The following is a 17139-nucleotide window of genomic DNA, read 5'->3' on the forward strand; positions in this document are numbered from 1 at the left end:
GAACCAATATTTCAGCAGTAAATGGGCTCCGAGACTGTCGTTCGGCGCGAGGTTGCGACCTCGCCCAGCGGCGGTTCAAAACTCTCGGAGATCGTGCTACTTGAACGGAGCGTAGTACCCATGGCCGCCGTAGGGGTCGCGACGGGAGGCTCTCGGAGCCCGCGGCCGGCTGCGCCGGCGGCACTCTCCGAAGAACCATCGGAGTAGCTGCGGGGTTTGGCGCGTAGCACGCTTTCTCGAGCCCGGAGTCGCGGCGTCGTGCTTGCGCGTGTCGCACACTCGAGGATAAGCAAGGCGGCGTCACGTGTTCACGCGGTGTCGTGGTGCCCGTTCGTGTTCCGAGCGATGTGCGATCGCCTCCGATCCGGCACGGTTGCAGCGCAGCTGCGCTGGACAGCGCTAGTCCTCTGTCACGTCATCGGACTGGCCGGTGAGTGTGCGGCGAGTGCAACTTTCGCGCGGTGTCAGAATAGAACACGTGGTGCATGCCTATGTGTTTACTGGCACATACTTCCATTTTTATACATAAAACAGTGCGAAATACTGGCGAAAAAAGAAAAAGAAGGCGGAAGGGAGGGAGGGACAGATGGACAGACAGGCAGACAGACAGACTGACAGGCAGACTAATCTTCCTCGCTTTCTCGTTGTTTCAAGTATATATAAAATCGAAGACGAATCCAGTGGCCCACATCGAAATGTTATGGCAAATGCTTGCGAGATGGCCAGAACGTTGTTTCTGGCACCGAGCTGAGTTTATATTTATTTTAATTATAACCAAATTGGCAAATATCTTCGTTGTTTAGAAATGTTTGTCGGTGTGTGACCACATTCACATTAAAAAAGAACGCTTGCAGGGAGTGTGCGCTCCAGAACCTGAATATTTGTTGCGTAACCTTAAATTGGCCAATAGTTTTAAGTTGTAATAGGCGTAGTAAAAGTGGGAAAAGCCAGAGCAGTCGCACTATTATACAGCCCTTGGCTTCTAACTAGGGCAGATTTGTGAAACCATTTAGTTATGTGCTCCTATGGAAGCTAGTAAATACTATATTCAGTCGCTCAAATTAATGAATGAATAATTCAATAATCAATACATATTTATTATGAAAATAACAGTAGGAAGACGTAGGACGTAGATGGACGGTATATCAGCATCAGTTGAAATTCTACTAAAGAGGACGAAAAACAATTTGAACACACTACGTGCCCATAACGAAATTTTCTTCGCGTCTGGGTCTTGTTTCACTCGAGAAGCAGTCAGCTGCACTTATGACGTGCTGCTGAATGTCCGAGCGCAAATGTGAAGAAGAAGAAAAAAAAATGGAAGGCGATAATTGTGTCTTCAGGGACGGCAATCAAAGTTGTTTTGTTAGCAAGAACTGTTTGCCATTAGTTGGGCGCCCTCGCTGATAGTACATGTACGTTTGTTATCACGATTGATAGTCGCCTGTTTTTACGCACAAAATTTGGTAAACGAAGTGATTCGTGAACACAGGCTGTGTTTTGTTATAGGCTAACAATTTGCTTCAGTGTTGCTGAATAAATGAGCATGTCTCGCTAATACCTGAAGTTAGATGTAGCGGCGTGTAAGCGTGGGAAAATATGGCCGCCGGTGATGTGCAAGCATCCTGGGACGACATGAGTGACGACACGGGGCTAAATTCCCAAAGTTCTTTCGTTTGCAAGTGATCTTTGACGTTGACCAGACACCCCGCTACTAATATGTCCAGCATTAGAGTTGACTAGAATTTTGTGAATACGTGCCATTGGTAAGGATTTACGAATTTGCGTACTTCACAAAAGTCTGACGCAAAGTTTTACGCTGTAACTATTCATAAGAGCATATTCCAGCTAATCGTGATGCTGGACATACTGTTAGTGAAGGCAGCTCAGCGAATGGCAAACAGCGTTAACGAAGGAAAACCTTTATGAACTCAGCCCGATGTTTTCTGACGGCAAAATAAAATGCAGAATTACCGGAGCTGCCGCGGACCGGAAGGTTGTTCGAAAACTACTATAGATCTCCGTTGCCACCAGATAAGTGCGCAAGCAGCATCTTGCAATGTTCCTTCTTTACATCACGTGCAGACAGAGCGCTCGCCAATAATTACTCACGAATAATTTCGTATAGCTTCACGGGTTATCGAATGTACGAAAACATTTATTCGCCCCAAAACGAACGAAAACGAGACTAATGCTTGGTTTCACTTCATTATTCCGCACGCGTGTCAGACACGCCATCGTTTGGTAAAGTTTTCGTTTGTGCTTTGTTCCTATGAGTTTCTTCTTTTTCTTTTTTAGCGAACTGAGTCTATTCAGTGTTTTGAATGTACACTGATAGAAAGAAAATAGGAAAGGCGGAATCTTTGGAAAAAATAAATAAATAAATACCGTCGTTGAAATCTTGTTTTAGCTTTCTTACATTACTCGGGTGCAAAAGAAGTGGCCCACCGAAGGAGAACAAACGTCAACGAGGCCCGCATTTGCGAAAAATGTTCTTACGCTGAAACTATTCGTACGAGCAGGTGCCAGAATATTGTTGTGTTGCACGTAATATTAGCGAACGCGTAAGGCGGTAACGGCGAACGACCGAAAATATTTGCGAATAATATATGCCATACACGGCGATTGGCTGCCATATCTGTAGCGCAAGAATTTTGCGAATACAGGCCCAGTTTCACATCACAATGAGTTGTTCTCGTTCCTTGTATGTTGCTGCCTTGATGATAATGTGCTACCAACGGTCAAATTTTCATACATGTTTGCTTTTTAAGCGTAGCTCTCATGACTGACTTCGCGAATTTCAGCGAGAGTTGAATTAGCAACCACACTTCCCACTCTCGACGTGACGAACAAACTTCGAAATGTTGGTCGAAAAGAGAAAGACAAAAGCATGGATGTCGCTCGAGTGCGGCGGACAGCGAGGGAGCCGGACTATATAGCGGTAAGGGGGGGATTACTGCAGAGCATCGTGTAAAGAGGATTGTCCCTTCATGACTAAGCTGCTTTACTTCAAAGCAGTGAACAGCGCCAAAGTCCCGCGGTCAGGTCCGCTGAGAAATGTACGCGTACATGTTCGTCTTGTTCCCGCGTTACTCTAAGCACGCACTATGCCGTATCCTCACCATCGGAGCGAAACGGCGGAGCTCAAACTGCAGACAAAAACTCAATAGACATGCGCGCGCTAAAACAAAAGAAAAAAAATGTCTGTAAGGCAGCCTGGAAGCCGGCATGTGTGTTAAACTCAGTCAAGTGAATAAATTTAGTGGCACGAAGGAAATTTTTCTCCATTCGTTTAATGTTCCTGTGTACGTCGGTACACGGCGGTACACGGTTCGCTAGGTGTGAACCTAGCGAACGGGCACGGATATTTTGTTTTTATTGCAATAGCGATTATATGAACGGATTCAGAACAGGGCAAGCCGCTTCGTCTCAAAGGACTACAGATGCCAGTCCAGTGTAACACAAATAAAACTTAAACTTTCATTACAATCCTTGAACACTCGCCGAGACACTGCCCTGATACCACTGTTTCACAAGTTCATTCACTCCACTCGAGCACCGGCATGCTTTAAACGACCCTGCTCCACGTCACACAGTCTTCACAATCATTTCATCCAAGCCCGCATTTACGGTTCTACGGACGCATTCTAAAAATCTGCTCTTCCTCGCGCCGTCAGATTTTGGAATTCTCCTCCCGGATAGTATCACGTACCTGTCCAACTATGATTCATTCCGTGACGCCTTGACCGACTGTATGACTAATAAAATGTAAGGTTTTACGGTTGTCGCACCACGCATTCTCGTATTTGCTCTGTTTTGCACCTCAATGTCGAGTTAGTGCGGTTATGCTGTGTTTACCGTGATCTCGTTACGTCGCGTTAGTACCTGTGTTGTGGTTCCGTGTGTGCTACTGATTTATGTATGTCATAAATTCTATGTATTTTCTACGTACTGCCCCCTTACTCAATGCCTCAATTGCGGGCTATAAGGTATTTTTAAATAAATAATAAATAAATAAATAAATAAATAAATAAATAAATAAATAAATAAATAAATAAATAAATAAATAAATAAATAAATAAATAAATAAATAAATAAATAAATATGAACAGTCCATGTGCATTTCTACCGTCATCGTCGCTGTCGCTGTGATGTTGAGTATAATGTCCAAGGGCGATAACATCGTCGCCGCGCACAGTATGTGCGAGTGAAAGCATGCGAGGGTGAGCGGACGACGGTGGTTCGATAACGTGCGCATAAGAAAGGAAAGCGAGGAGGAAGCGCGGCGTCTTAATTCCGTCGCGCGCAAGGTACCGGTGGGGAGTTCTACTCCGGCGGCGGTGGCGTATGGCGCGGCCGCACTGGCCCTATCTTGCAAGCGATCTACGATGGGGACAGAGTTCGCCGAGTGCTGAAAGCTTAGTTCGCATTGAAGGGAGAGGCAGCACGAAAGTCAGTTCACTCGCCGCTGTCGCCGCGCTTGCTCACTCCAGCGTTTTGACAGCGAGTGTGCGCTGTCAAAACGCTGTCCTTACTTCGTATAGCTGTCGACTAATGTTCGCCTTTCGGGCGAAACTGCGACTTCTTCATATGCTCCACACTACATCTCCCTCTGTGTATTGTGGGACTGTGAGCACAGTTTCGGCCGCCGTCGAGTGTACAGGAGTATTCAAAGTCAAGCGGCAAGGCAGGAGTCTCTTAACTCACGGATTCGATTCCCAGCTGTGGGCTATATACCCGGGACAATACAATTAATCTTTAATGTTGTGTGATGTCTATGATTTGAAGCCGGGTATTCTACCTCTACTCCACGCCACACTCCACAGGGACAAGCCTTCGTCCTGCAGTGGACATAAAATAGGCTGATGATGATGATGATGTCTATGATGTTGCATGACTGTACTATGTTCACAGCCAAAATGCATTAGTGTCCTGTGTTAAACTCATGCAAGTGTTTTACGACTTGTCCTCGGCTCCTCCGGCTTTCCTATTGTGTTCTTACATAAGTTTACTCTGGTATTCCATTGTTACTAACGTACTTACTTCCCCCCTTTCTGTTTCAGCATATATCCTCCCCCTCTTCGTTTGCACGACTGACGTTTTCCTCTCACTGCCGAGAACTGAAGCAAACAAACAAACACAAGGAGTGACGTAAATAAGAAAAAAAATGTGAACAGGAAAAAAAAGAAAAGAAAACCCAAACAAATGTCAGAGCTCTAAACTGGCCAAACGTTCCGAGCTACACGTCGCGACCCCGCCAGCGGGCCTTTAACACAACCCCGCACAAGCGTCGAATCGTTTATGCGGAAGGATGCGGTCTTCTACTATTTTTGGTTTGCCGAAACATCGCTATATAGCGCGTCACGAGTGTATACGACGGGTGCTCGCTTTGCAGTCTGAATCTTCGTTACCTCGTTATGTCCGGGGGCGCTCTTTCCTATAGCTTCCTCCGCCCGAAAGAGACGTCGTGTCGCCCGTGTCGCCTTGTTATGACGACTCGCGAGTAGCGAGCGAGGGGGCCCGTGACCCACGGCGATGCAGTGATTGCGTTCGTTGTTTGGAGCCGCTCTTGCCGCTACGTGCGCAACTATCGCGCGCGACACGAAGCCGCCGAACCAAGCAGAGCTCCGCAGAAAATACGTGCGCCCCTCGGGCTCTGCCTAAGTCAGCAGGTTCTTACTCTTTGCTTCATGTACGAGCGATACCAAATGCCACCAACCAAAAAAAAAAAAAAAAAAAAAAACACGTGAATCAACAGATTTCAGTAATGTAGCCGCAGGCCCTCTTTTGCCGTCCTCTCGTAACGACTGCCTCGAAATGGAAGGCTTCGTTATGTGTTTGTTATAAATATGCACGATGTATGGGCATTGAACACGCGCCTGAAAAGCATAAGCAGACTTCGGCGACATCTCGGGCTCTGTACTTATTTACGGCGACAACAGCAACCTCTTGCAGCGGACACCGCCACCTTGTTGTTGTTGTTGTTGTTGTTGTTGTTGTTGTTGTTGTTGTTGTTGTTGTTGTTGTGTTGTTGTTGTTGTTGTTGTTGTTGTTGTTGTTGTTGTTGTTGTTGTTGTTGTTGTTGTTGTTGTTGCACATATTTATAGTGTGGAACAGACCATGAATCATGTGGTTAAAATAAATTGACAATAATCATGAGGGGAATTAATTAGGAAGTTGCCAGAGATAAAAATTCTGGGGTTCGGAAAAGAAAAGTAGAAATCGAGATGAAATGAACAGATAACGCTGAATTGACGAAAAAGAAATGATCTTTCACGAATAATAAAAAAAAAACACAAGCAATCTATTAGGACAATCGATTATATTCCATATTATCGAGAACAGCTTCTTCCTTGCCATGCAAGCGACGTCGTCTTCGTCCGCAGCTGTTTTCCTTGCAATAGCCTTATTACAATTTTGTTTGGTTTCTTTGCCTTAAGCTCGCACCTTGGGTCTTGAATACTTACGCATTTTTTTTTTATTTATTTCAGTACCCTGTTAGACACAGCACACAAGCTGCAGCAGACTTCGAAGGGCATGACACCGACAAATTAGGCAGTAAATTGTTTTTGAGATAATTTACTTTTGTAGCAACTTAGATATTGGCAATTTTGCCTGCTATAGGAACTCGTCGAAATAAACGACTCGAAGGAAGCACCCTTCTGGTGTCCGTTAACCATCGGAAGATTTTCAGGAATGTATCTCGGAGATTTACAAGCGAGACGTCCGCGAACGGAATTTTTCGTAAACTTTGACGCAAGATTCGTAAAATCTTAGAACAAGCCCAAATTCGTGAACCTTACGAAACATTCGGGAGAGTTGGCAGGTATGCTTAAGACGCACAGATAACCTCAAATATTAAAAACATGGAAAATAACTTTTGAAAGCTGTTGAAGTGTATCGATAAAGGTGTCTCGACAGAGCTTCTCCGAGTTTCTTGTACTCGACAGATCCTTTGATGGAGCCTCTAATGGACCGTTGCGGACAACGAGAGCACTATATATTATTAAAATTCACGCAAATTATTGTACACCGTACTTGCAGCGTGTTATACGGAGTCCACTCGCACACGACACTGCAATTTCATTCGATTCATTTTTCGCGCCAGTTGCTGCGTTTCGTCATTTCGTATATTCAATTTCCGTAACGCGCCGAACTGACAAGTCAAATTTCTGTACATACACACGCTCCCTCGCTGCTCCCATAAATGCGCAAATTAATTTTTCATTCTCTACCCGTTCTTTCTCGCAAAAACATAGCGTAATCTTTGTATAGCATAAGAAAGAAGATACACGGAGGCAAAAAAGCACGACAGCGTGTCGCGCATTGCGATTCGTAAAAGTGGGGCGCGCGCTCTCACACACATTACGAGATGAGAGGATCCACCGCGCTACTCCGAGTCCTCGTTTGGCGTGAACAGGAAGCGCCAAATGAAAAAAAAAAAAATAATGAAGAGTTAGCTTATGTCAATAAAACACATTGCCCGCTTTTGCAAATACACCCGCTCCTCCCTTTCGGGCGTCGAATTCGCATGAACGTGCGCAGGTTTGGTGTTTGCTGCTTGCCGCAGCTGGGTTGAGCGGTGTGTAGCAACGCCGTGTTTGGAATAATGCCGGATATGTATTTTTTTTCTTCGAGTTGCTGCGTCACTTGCTCGCTGTCACTGCGGGCTATCACATTGTCGACCTGGTCGCCTTTCCTCCGAAAAACAACACTCCCCTAGATAAATTCTCAAATAGCCTTTCCTGTATATCTAATACTCTTGCCTGATAAAAAAAAACTGAAAATTATTACTACCACTGCTTAACGGGAGAGCGATGGCCAGTTTTAATTTTTTTATCAAACTTATTTTTGCAAAGTAGGCCGTCAGAGCATAAACGAAAATAAAACGTGCGCGTTGCATGTAAAAAAAAAAATGAGCCAGTGTTTTCTTTTTTTTTGGTTTTTGTTTTCGTCCACAAACTCTGAACGATTGAGTAGATCCCATTAGCTGTCGCCGCCACAACCGAACCGACAATGACGTGAACCGTCCCAGGCACCCAAGTTTAAGGGCTTCAATGCGTCGCTTATTCATCCTCACACACGCAACCAGGAGGATAGATATTACAGCCTTCCGGCTTACTCGAGACAACGGCACTCGCAAAATTAATGGTGATGTCACCACGTCTCTACGAATGCAGTCCGCAGGCTATAAGGAAGAAATACTAGTTAGTCGGGACGGAAAAGAACACAGACAGGGTGAGAAATATCAAAACAAAATGTTCGTGCGCGCGCGCGCGCGCGCGCGCGCGCGTGTGTGTGTGTGTGTGTGTGTGTGTGTGTGTGTGTGTGTGTGTGTGTGTGTGTGTGTGTGTGTGTGTGTGTGTGTGCGCGCGCTGTTGTCAATAAAGAGGGGCAAGAAGCCCCAGACAGCTCTTCAATAATTCATGAGTGTCGCACCGCCATTGTGGGAGCTGGAGATCTTTTCAGTCGAGCATCTTTGGCATCTCGTTCTCACGCCCAGCACAAAACTTATCACAAAACGTTATAACGTTACAACTGTCCGTTAGAGCAAGCGCTAGCCAATCGTAATGTTCGACATATCATTAGTGTATAGGTGGCCTGCCAACGGCCAAGCACTTACGAAAGAAAGCCTTTATGAATTTGGCCCTTAATTGGAATCCCAAATCGTAGGTCCTGAAACAGCGTGGAGTCATCATCATCACTACAACTTTCTTGCACTTCATTTACACCTAAAGTTTTGCCAGCCCGCTCATGCACAAATGATTTTATGCTGTTCTGCGGGCCGCCATTACTTAGTTGTTGATCACACGTGAACGAATATCTGTATTTGTTTATATGCGAAGTAACGTGCCCAACTATCTTCCGCGCTAAATTTGAATCATACGCAATATAACGGGGCGGCATGTATGCTCTGTCTTTATTGTATTCGGCGTATTTTCCAGACTGAAGTAACATGCCCAACTATCTTTCCCGCTAATGTTGAATCATATGCGCTATATCACGGTAGCATGAGGGCTCTGTTATGTTTTTGTTCATTTTTTTTTGCTTTTTTTTGCAGCGTATTTTCCAGACTGTCTGTAAAAGTCCGTCGACCATGACTTTGTTAAAAGCATATCCGTGGCTCTGATTTTAAGCAAAATGAATTTCATGGTGCGCTTCGTCAGTCGGGCGCGCTTGTATTCTGCCGGATGGGAGAAAAGCTTATTAGTAAAATTCATCTAAGCAGCGCAGCTTTCAGAAGTGCACTGATATTTGCGTTGCTTTTCTTTTGCAGCCTTTGCTTTCCACTTTCGTTCCATGTCGGAGATGCTTTTTGCTGTGGTTTCGTAGGCGACATTGGCTGGCTCAAACGTCTGATAACGTAAATTTGCACTGTCCATGTCAATTCGATATTCTTATCGCCCCGCATGAGGAATTCTTGCATTGTAGGTATCTCATTAGTAGTGACCTCTTTTGCTTTTTTCATTTCGAGAGGCAACTTCGCACACTTGTCGTGTTTGCCTTTCTTCTTTGAAACGAATATATGCGATACGACCAGATAATTGGTTGCCCTCATGTTACAGGCTCTCAAATGAGGATGTTCTTATTATTTTATCATTTATGGGAACAAGTGGTCGAATACGCGATTAATGAAATTTTTCTTTCTCCGCCTGCGCTGGCAGCTAGAAAAGTGAAATCGGGCGCCTAGTTGTCAGTTAACTTCGGCATTTTATGTTTTTTTTTCACAACTCGTCATTTTACTTTGTGAATATTCGTTATGTTTAACTATCACTTTGTCGTTTAAAAACACGCAATACTCGTTTATCTATGAAAGTGTTGACTTCCACTTCTTCAGCTTGTTTGTTTATTATTTTTTTTCTTATTCCTACGCTTCGATAGTGCGTGTGATCAAAAGAGCCTTCATAACATCGTACTGACAGAGCGAGTTCGAGAAAAACACAGGCCCTAAAGAGTGGTCTACGCTGGGAGGGAAGGAACGGGTAAGGAAAGATGTAAATGCCAAGACAGGAGAAGGAAGGAGAGATTAAGTGTAACGTCTCAGGGCGTCAGAGACAAACGAGGTCTCTGGGTTTGGATCACAACACAAAAATAAAGAACAACGGGTCATACTTGTCGGTCTCGACAACGAAAACTCTCGCCCTGTGAGTGTAAACACCGCTGTCTTCATCATCGCCTCCATTTCGCCCTCATTTCTTGTAGACACTTCAGCCCTCGTCCTCCGTGCCGCCACGGGCTAGCCGTCGTACCGATCGTCTAAGTATCCGGGGTCCCTGCAATCCATCACCGCGAACGTGAAGGAGGGGGGGGGGGGGGGGGGGGGGATGTTCCCACCCGAAAGCACGAGGTGAAGGATGTGTCGGCATCGCTGGCGTTGTCGCTTTATTTGTCATTCGGAGGTTCCGAAGCGGTACCTTTCAGTGCTAACGCGAGCTTGGTCCTTGCAACAATGTAACAACGTACCGCCATTTTCCCCAGCACGCGCTTTTGTGTGCGCATCACCATGGGATTACATATACCATAGAGTTTCCTACAAGTGTTAACTAGAGCGACGTTTGGTGCTATATGGTCGTTCAGCTACCATGTGAACGATGGGTATGGTACATGGATTTGTCTAATCTTAGTGCCTGTAGCTTCAGACGTTCATGTGGTGTTATTTATTGCGCTTTAGATAAAAAGAAAGTTAAACTGAATTTTTTTAGAATCCCGTCGTCGTGTAGATCAACCTGAGTACCTGTATCTACAGTCAAACGCCTGTACAAAGAATTGCTTGGGGCCTCCAAAATTCTTTGTTATAAAGGTCACTTCGTTGTAGAGGTCGCGCACTGTACCTCTGACACTAGAGCAGGCTAATCAACAACAACAACAACAACAACAACAACAACAACAACAACAACAACAACAACAACAACAACAACAACAACAACAACAACAACAACAACAACAACAACAACAACAACAACAACAACAACAACAACAACAACAACAACAACAACAACAACAACAACAACAACAACAACAACAACAACAACAACAACAACCTTTATTTAGCATGAATACAAGAGAGACCCAATGAAATAAGTCACAGTTTCTTTTTGTGCGCAGTTTCTTGACAGAATTTGCGACTTCAGCTAACCTTATTGCACCGGATTCATGGCATGCTCCGCAGCGAAACACAGGAGCGACCCAAAGTTAAGCTCCAGATTGTCGAATGCCGCTAACATCTCTCTTGCAGTAGAAATCCTTGCTTAGTTTACCCTATCTTTATCACTGTTGCTTTCGTTGATATTCGCTTAGTTTTCACCGTAGCCGGCGTTGAAGACACCGTATAGGTCGTAACTTTGCGACGACATCGTCACGTCGTCATCAAGTGCGACGTATTCGTCAGCAGTCACACCCGCAGATGTGCTACAACAAGCAGCGTACGAGTTGAGCGACTCGTGCAGCATTGCTGCAGGGCATGGGAACACTCAAGTGCGTCGCTCGAGTTGCTATTAGCGCGAGCGCAGAGCGCACCTAGGTGAAGTTTGCGGAAGGTAGTGCCGGTGGCACTGCTACGTGGCGTTCGCTGTAAAGCATCAAATCAGCGGTCGGGGACGCCTATATTTCTTTGTTGGACAGCAAAATTTGTTGTAGAGGTCTTCGTTGTAGAGGCGTTCACATTACATTTGAAAGGTATGAATTCAGCCAAGAGTTAATCAATACGTCGCTGTATAGGGGATTTCGCTGTAGAGGCGTTCGTTGTAGAGGCGTTCGACTGCACTGTTTCACAATAAAATAGGAATAAAAAAGGGCAATTGTATCCATTCTGTCACCAAACGAAACACGCTCCCACCACTTTAAAAAAAACTTCTGGACTTTAACTGCTACGTGCTAGTGCACGTTCCGAAGGACCTCAATAAAGTTCTTCCATTTCCATATAACGACATGTTGGGCCGATGATATCCTTAAAAACTCATTCTTTCTGCGAACAGTCCGAGAATGGAACAGGTTCACAGCCGACGTTGTGGGAAACTCGTCCTCTGCTTCTTTCGTAACAGCACTGAAGGCGCACCTGTCTACAGAATAATTTGTTAGTAAGGATGAGTCTCTTTTCTAGCCTCGTGTGTGTATGTTGTCCTCTATATTTTTTGCAGTTCGATGTGTATCCGTATACCTTGCATCGGTGCTTCTTTACATCAAATTAGCCCATGTATATTTTGTGCGCTAGTGCCGTTAGGTACAAAACATGTATTGTATCTATGACTATGCATTGAATAATCTTGTATCCCCACTCTAGCAGTATTGTTCAAATAAATAAGAAGTATTTCTAAATTTTTAAACAAAGCATATCTTTCTAGTTTCCACACGCATTCATAATCACCACTAATTGTTGCACTTATAATGTAATATTTTGTAAGGAATGATCAATATGAAAAGTCACAAAGCCGTATTAAGCCAGTAGGACGAAGATTAGGCGAATCCATGCTCCACCAATCACTGACGTGCTGGCTAAACCGTCTTAGTTGCCACTACGGTACACACTATCGCCAGAGTTCCCTGCAGTAATTTTTGTATCAAACTGTATGCTATATGCGATAGCGTTCATTCGCAACCTCGGGCGGGTCTCGCGGGCACCGATAACTCGCTAGAAGGACAGTGTAAGCAGGCAAATGAAATCAGAAGGAAGTATCACCAAAAAAGGGGATGAGTTCTACGAATGCTTGGTTTCGAGGCGATCTCTTAATCGATAAAAAGGAAAGAAAAGAAGAAAAGAACGTCAGGCCGCAGACGAGAAAATAAGCATAGATGACTAAAGACAACTAGTGAAGGGAATGTAATCTACCAACCTGTAAAAAATCACGCAGAGTTTCACAAGAAGTCATTTCAGACAAGTGATGCATTGAATGATGTATTGGCATACTACCCTTTGTACACCATTCCGTGTCCATAGGGTTGGACTAAGGATCCAATTAAGTCGGACCCTCGACTTCACTGAAAATAAAAGAAAGACAGAGAGAAAGAGAAAAGAATAAGACTTACTTGGGGATTGTCACTATAGATGCTCAAATTGATGACACTTCTAGAAGTACCATTTTCGCATTTTTCCCACGTGTGAAAAAATGCAGCCGACTTGAGAGACCTTGCTGAATTACAGCGCAGTTTCCAGCGCGGGTTTTTCTTTAGAGTTGCATTATTAACTTCCCAGTTGTAGGTAATTAAACCACACATTTCAAAACGCTGCTCGCATATTACTCGCCCGTTTGCAACGTTGCCTGCACATAGCACTTTCGAGCAGGAATTTTTAAGAAAGGCATACACTTTTAACTTCGCATTCACAACAGCCGTCGTTGTTCCCTCTCGGTCACAAAATTTGATCTTGGTGACTTGTAGTTCTTTCCGGACAGCGGGCTGATTTCTGCGCCGCAATTGAGCCACACACTTCGAACTTTGTATACACATCATGCACTCGTAACCTGCCCCCTATTTTCACGAAATATAAACACGGTGGATCGTTAAGTTCACCGAGGACACCGCGGCTGCCTCGTATAACCCATGAATATAGGGCTTCCCAGATAACGTTAGCCAAGCTGTTCAACGGAAAATAAGATTGAAAAAAAAAAAAGCACGGTGCAAGGTACAATCTTAAAACCTACGGCGTTGGGCCGATAGACCTCCGCTGATCGAACACTGTACGTCTTATCATTGTATCTTGCACCGCGTTTTCTAAATATGTTTTTTATAGTTTCGCTAACGTTAGCTGGAACACACGGTATAAGGAAAAGTCGAGGTTTGAGTAATTATTTGCGCCAGTCATAACTAATCCAGAAATGTTACAATTTGGACACACATTACGCACAACGTACCCCCAATTTGTGGCATGTTGAGTCCTATCTAGACAATCCTGCTGTACACCTATACTACCGCTACAGGTGTACTGGTTAACGGCTCTGTTTTCTACAAATTACGCAGTGAAACAACAACCGCTACCTAAATATCACTGCGACAAATACATATACTCCATCAAGCGTATTCTTCCGTTAATAAAACGAATAGCATTGTAGAAGCGTTCGGCTCTTCGCTAGCATTGACAATAATCGTCGATGGTTCCTGCACAATTTTTTTTTCTCCATGGCGTTGCCTCATTTTGGTTAACATCGATGACATAGCACTCATCAATGATTCTATTGGTATGACTGGTCGATATTCTGGCGTGATCCTTACGCCAGTCAATTCTGAGGTACAATGTGCGGACTTGCCTCCTTCTGTAGTCAACCTGCATCGCTGTCTCTTGTTCGAATAAACACAAGCGCAGCGGCTTAAGTGTGCCGGTCGTGAGTTATTCGGTAAGTATATATAGCGTGTAAAAAATTGCTGGCACTCCCGTAATCTAAAGTAGATGTAAACATGGAATGGCTACCGGTAAAGCAGACTGGTGCCATGACGCAGGCCTGAAAGGTTACTGAGCCGAAGTTAACCTGTTTTTATTTTTTATTTATACAATAATGCAGACCTTTCACAGGTCCAAGCAGGGTGTGTACATAAGCATTTGAATAAACACAAGAAAAAGAAAAAGAGCACATGTCAATCAGTAGTAGGTACAATTGGGGATGGCATCAAGTTCCAGTCATTAATAGTTCGTGTAAACATGAACATGAACCTTGTTGCAAGTCTCGTCTCGGCCAAACAACCATCCGGGGGGCGCCGGCGCTGCCGGCCTGGTCACGCAGCGTTGCGCCATATGTCGAAGGAGGCGGAGCAAAACCCGCGCCGCGGAACTCACGGACCGCTGGCGTTGAAAAGAGCAAAACCGAGCGCGAAAAGATGACAATCTGACCGATCTCAGCGCGAAAAGATGACAATCAAGTGTATGGTGCACTGTGCCTGCCGTTTGAACGTCGCTATTGGAAATGACAAATTAAACTTCAGGATACTAGAATTTACAACTTGAGTGACATTGTGAGCATTGTGCATGATCAAAGCATACATCAAAACTTGAGTGACATTGTGAACAAACATTAGGAAGAAATGGGAAGCAATATGTTTTTGCAACTTGTTTGGACAGTAACTAGCGTATGTAATGCAGTCCTGTACAAGGGCTTTGAGGCCAGAGGCCGCATTTTCTTAAGTTTTGACTGGTTGCCCCGATGATCTCGCTTCCTCTCGCAACGATGCCCGTATGTTCACGCAGGTTATCGTTTCGTTCTCGCTCCCATTCTCGTCTTGAGTGCCCGGATAACGGCTCCGGATTTTTGCTCAAAGTCACTTGAAGGTCGCCACCAACGGGCTCTAAAAGCATTTCATGCTTAAAACAAAAACTAATGTAGACACGGGCATGGTGTATCTGTGCTTCTATTTTTGTCCATGTTTTTTTTTTTTTGCCGAACATACTCTGAATTTTGAAGCAACCTTTGAGCAGTCGCCCATATGTGTGATGTTTGTCCCTTTCTCCTCTTGTTCTCTCTTCGCAGGGTTGAGCGAGGCTCTGCGATTAGTGCGGCTCGATATGCCGGGTGTCGTGATTCGAGGTGAACCTCTCTGGCTGAACTGCTCCTTCGACCTCGAATCCGACGAGCTGTACTCCGTGAAATGGTACAAGAACAACAGGGAATTCTTTCGGTACCTACCCAACGAAAGCCCGCCTGGACAAGCGTACAAAATGTCGGGCGTCTACGTGGACGTGAGTTGGGCTCGCTCTGTTAACGGGAAAACTTGCACCAACGTAAATGCATAGCACGTGGCTCTACGGGAACCCGTGCGGCTTCTCCCAGGAGCAAATTATCGCAGCAGAAAAGAAAGATAATTGTAAATATACATCTAAGCGGAACCTTGGTGCCACCGTTTGCCAGCGGTAGCTCTTTCCCGCTCGGCTTTTACAAAGAAATTGATCTCACAGATCGGTTCTCAGCTGAGCTATAGCTAGCTCATACTTTCCTGAAATTCAGCGGACACATTTTGTGACAACATGAAAAGAAAGGTGTGTCCAACATGATTGCTCATGTATCGCAATGTATCGTCCTTCTTCGCTCCGTGTTGTCCAACTAATTGCCTGCTGAATTCCGGGCAATAAAAAAAAAGTATCGTAGAATACGCGCATGTTCATATTTTACCACTACGACCCCGACTTTTCTCCATCCACAGTTCTAGTCTCGCTGAATCTAACCCGTCTCTCTCAGCGTCGAGTAACGAGTTGTTAAGGACATTACGCTGCATCGTGAGTTGTTCCTCCCGCCTGTTAAACACATTCTTAACGTTCGCCGAGGAATCGTCAACTCGAAATTACCACGAATGTAACATTATATTTTTATTTGCGCTGACCAGCATCTTTAAGTTCACTTTCTTTCCCCTGGAAAATTGGGCTCCGGAATTCTTTAAGCGGCGGTACTCGTTGCCTGCCGCCCGATAAATTTGGATCCACGCATAGTGACATATAAACGTCTTTGAAAGTGTTTTACCGCCTCTTCTTCTGCTTGTTTCACTTTTGCTTTTGCGTGTTGTTGTTTTTGTTGTTTTTGCAAGATCACTCCCACTCCTGAAATAGTCCTGCATGAGCTGTAGTATAGTATGTATAAATAAATAAATAAATAAATAAATAAATAAATAAATAAATAAATAAATAAATAAATAAATAAATAAATAAATAAATAAATAAATAAATAAATAAATAAATAAATAAATAAATAAATAAATAACGCAAAATTTGTTTGTATCTATGACTTGTAGCTATGATTTGTCGCTTTGATTACATTATGGTTATAGCAACTTCATGCGCAGCTGGAATCCAGGTGGCAAATGTTTTCCCTTTTTAGCGGTGGCACCGTTATTCTACTTCGATGGCTCGTTATGCTTTTTTTTTCATACTGGCTTTAAACAACACATGCATGTGATAGTTGTGTTTAATGCACCCTTCTACGTCACTAGAGCCTATTAGCATAGTTTACAGGAAAGGCACGTACGTTCGTCTCTATCAGAATTGCATTAGAGTTTTGTTACCTTCGAATTTGATTAGGTAAAGGCGTTCGATGCAGTTTATATTCCAGATATTAGTTATAATAGCATGGGCGTAGTCTAGGAGCAGACAAAAAAAATTCCTGAGTACGTTAGAAAATATCCACAGAGGTCTTACATCTACCATAGTTCACAAAACATAATGATAAC

General features: G+C 44.2%; 1 protein-coding gene across 1 annotated transcript in view; it reads left to right on the forward strand.

The window, feature by feature from the left end:
• The first annotated feature begins 218 nt into the window (after window positions 1-218).
• Window positions 219-17139, forward strand: part of LOC119455991 (uncharacterized) — a 38051-nt gene continuing 21130 nt past the window's right edge. Inside the window, exons 1-2 of the mRNA XM_049669118.1 lie at window positions 219-430; window positions 15453-15661. Of these exons, the coding sequence (XP_049525075.1) occupies window positions 346-430; window positions 15453-15661 (294 nt within the window). The 5' untranslated portion in view covers window positions 219-345. The remainder of the gene's footprint in view (window positions 431-15452; window positions 15662-17139) is intronic.

The sequence above is a fragment of the Dermacentor silvarum genome, chromosome 6 (genome assembly GCF_013339745.2).
Source record: "Dermacentor silvarum isolate Dsil-2018 chromosome 6, BIME_Dsil_1.4, whole genome shotgun sequence".
Classification (NCBI taxonomy): domain Eukaryota; kingdom Metazoa; phylum Arthropoda; class Arachnida; order Ixodida; family Ixodidae; genus Dermacentor; species Dermacentor silvarum.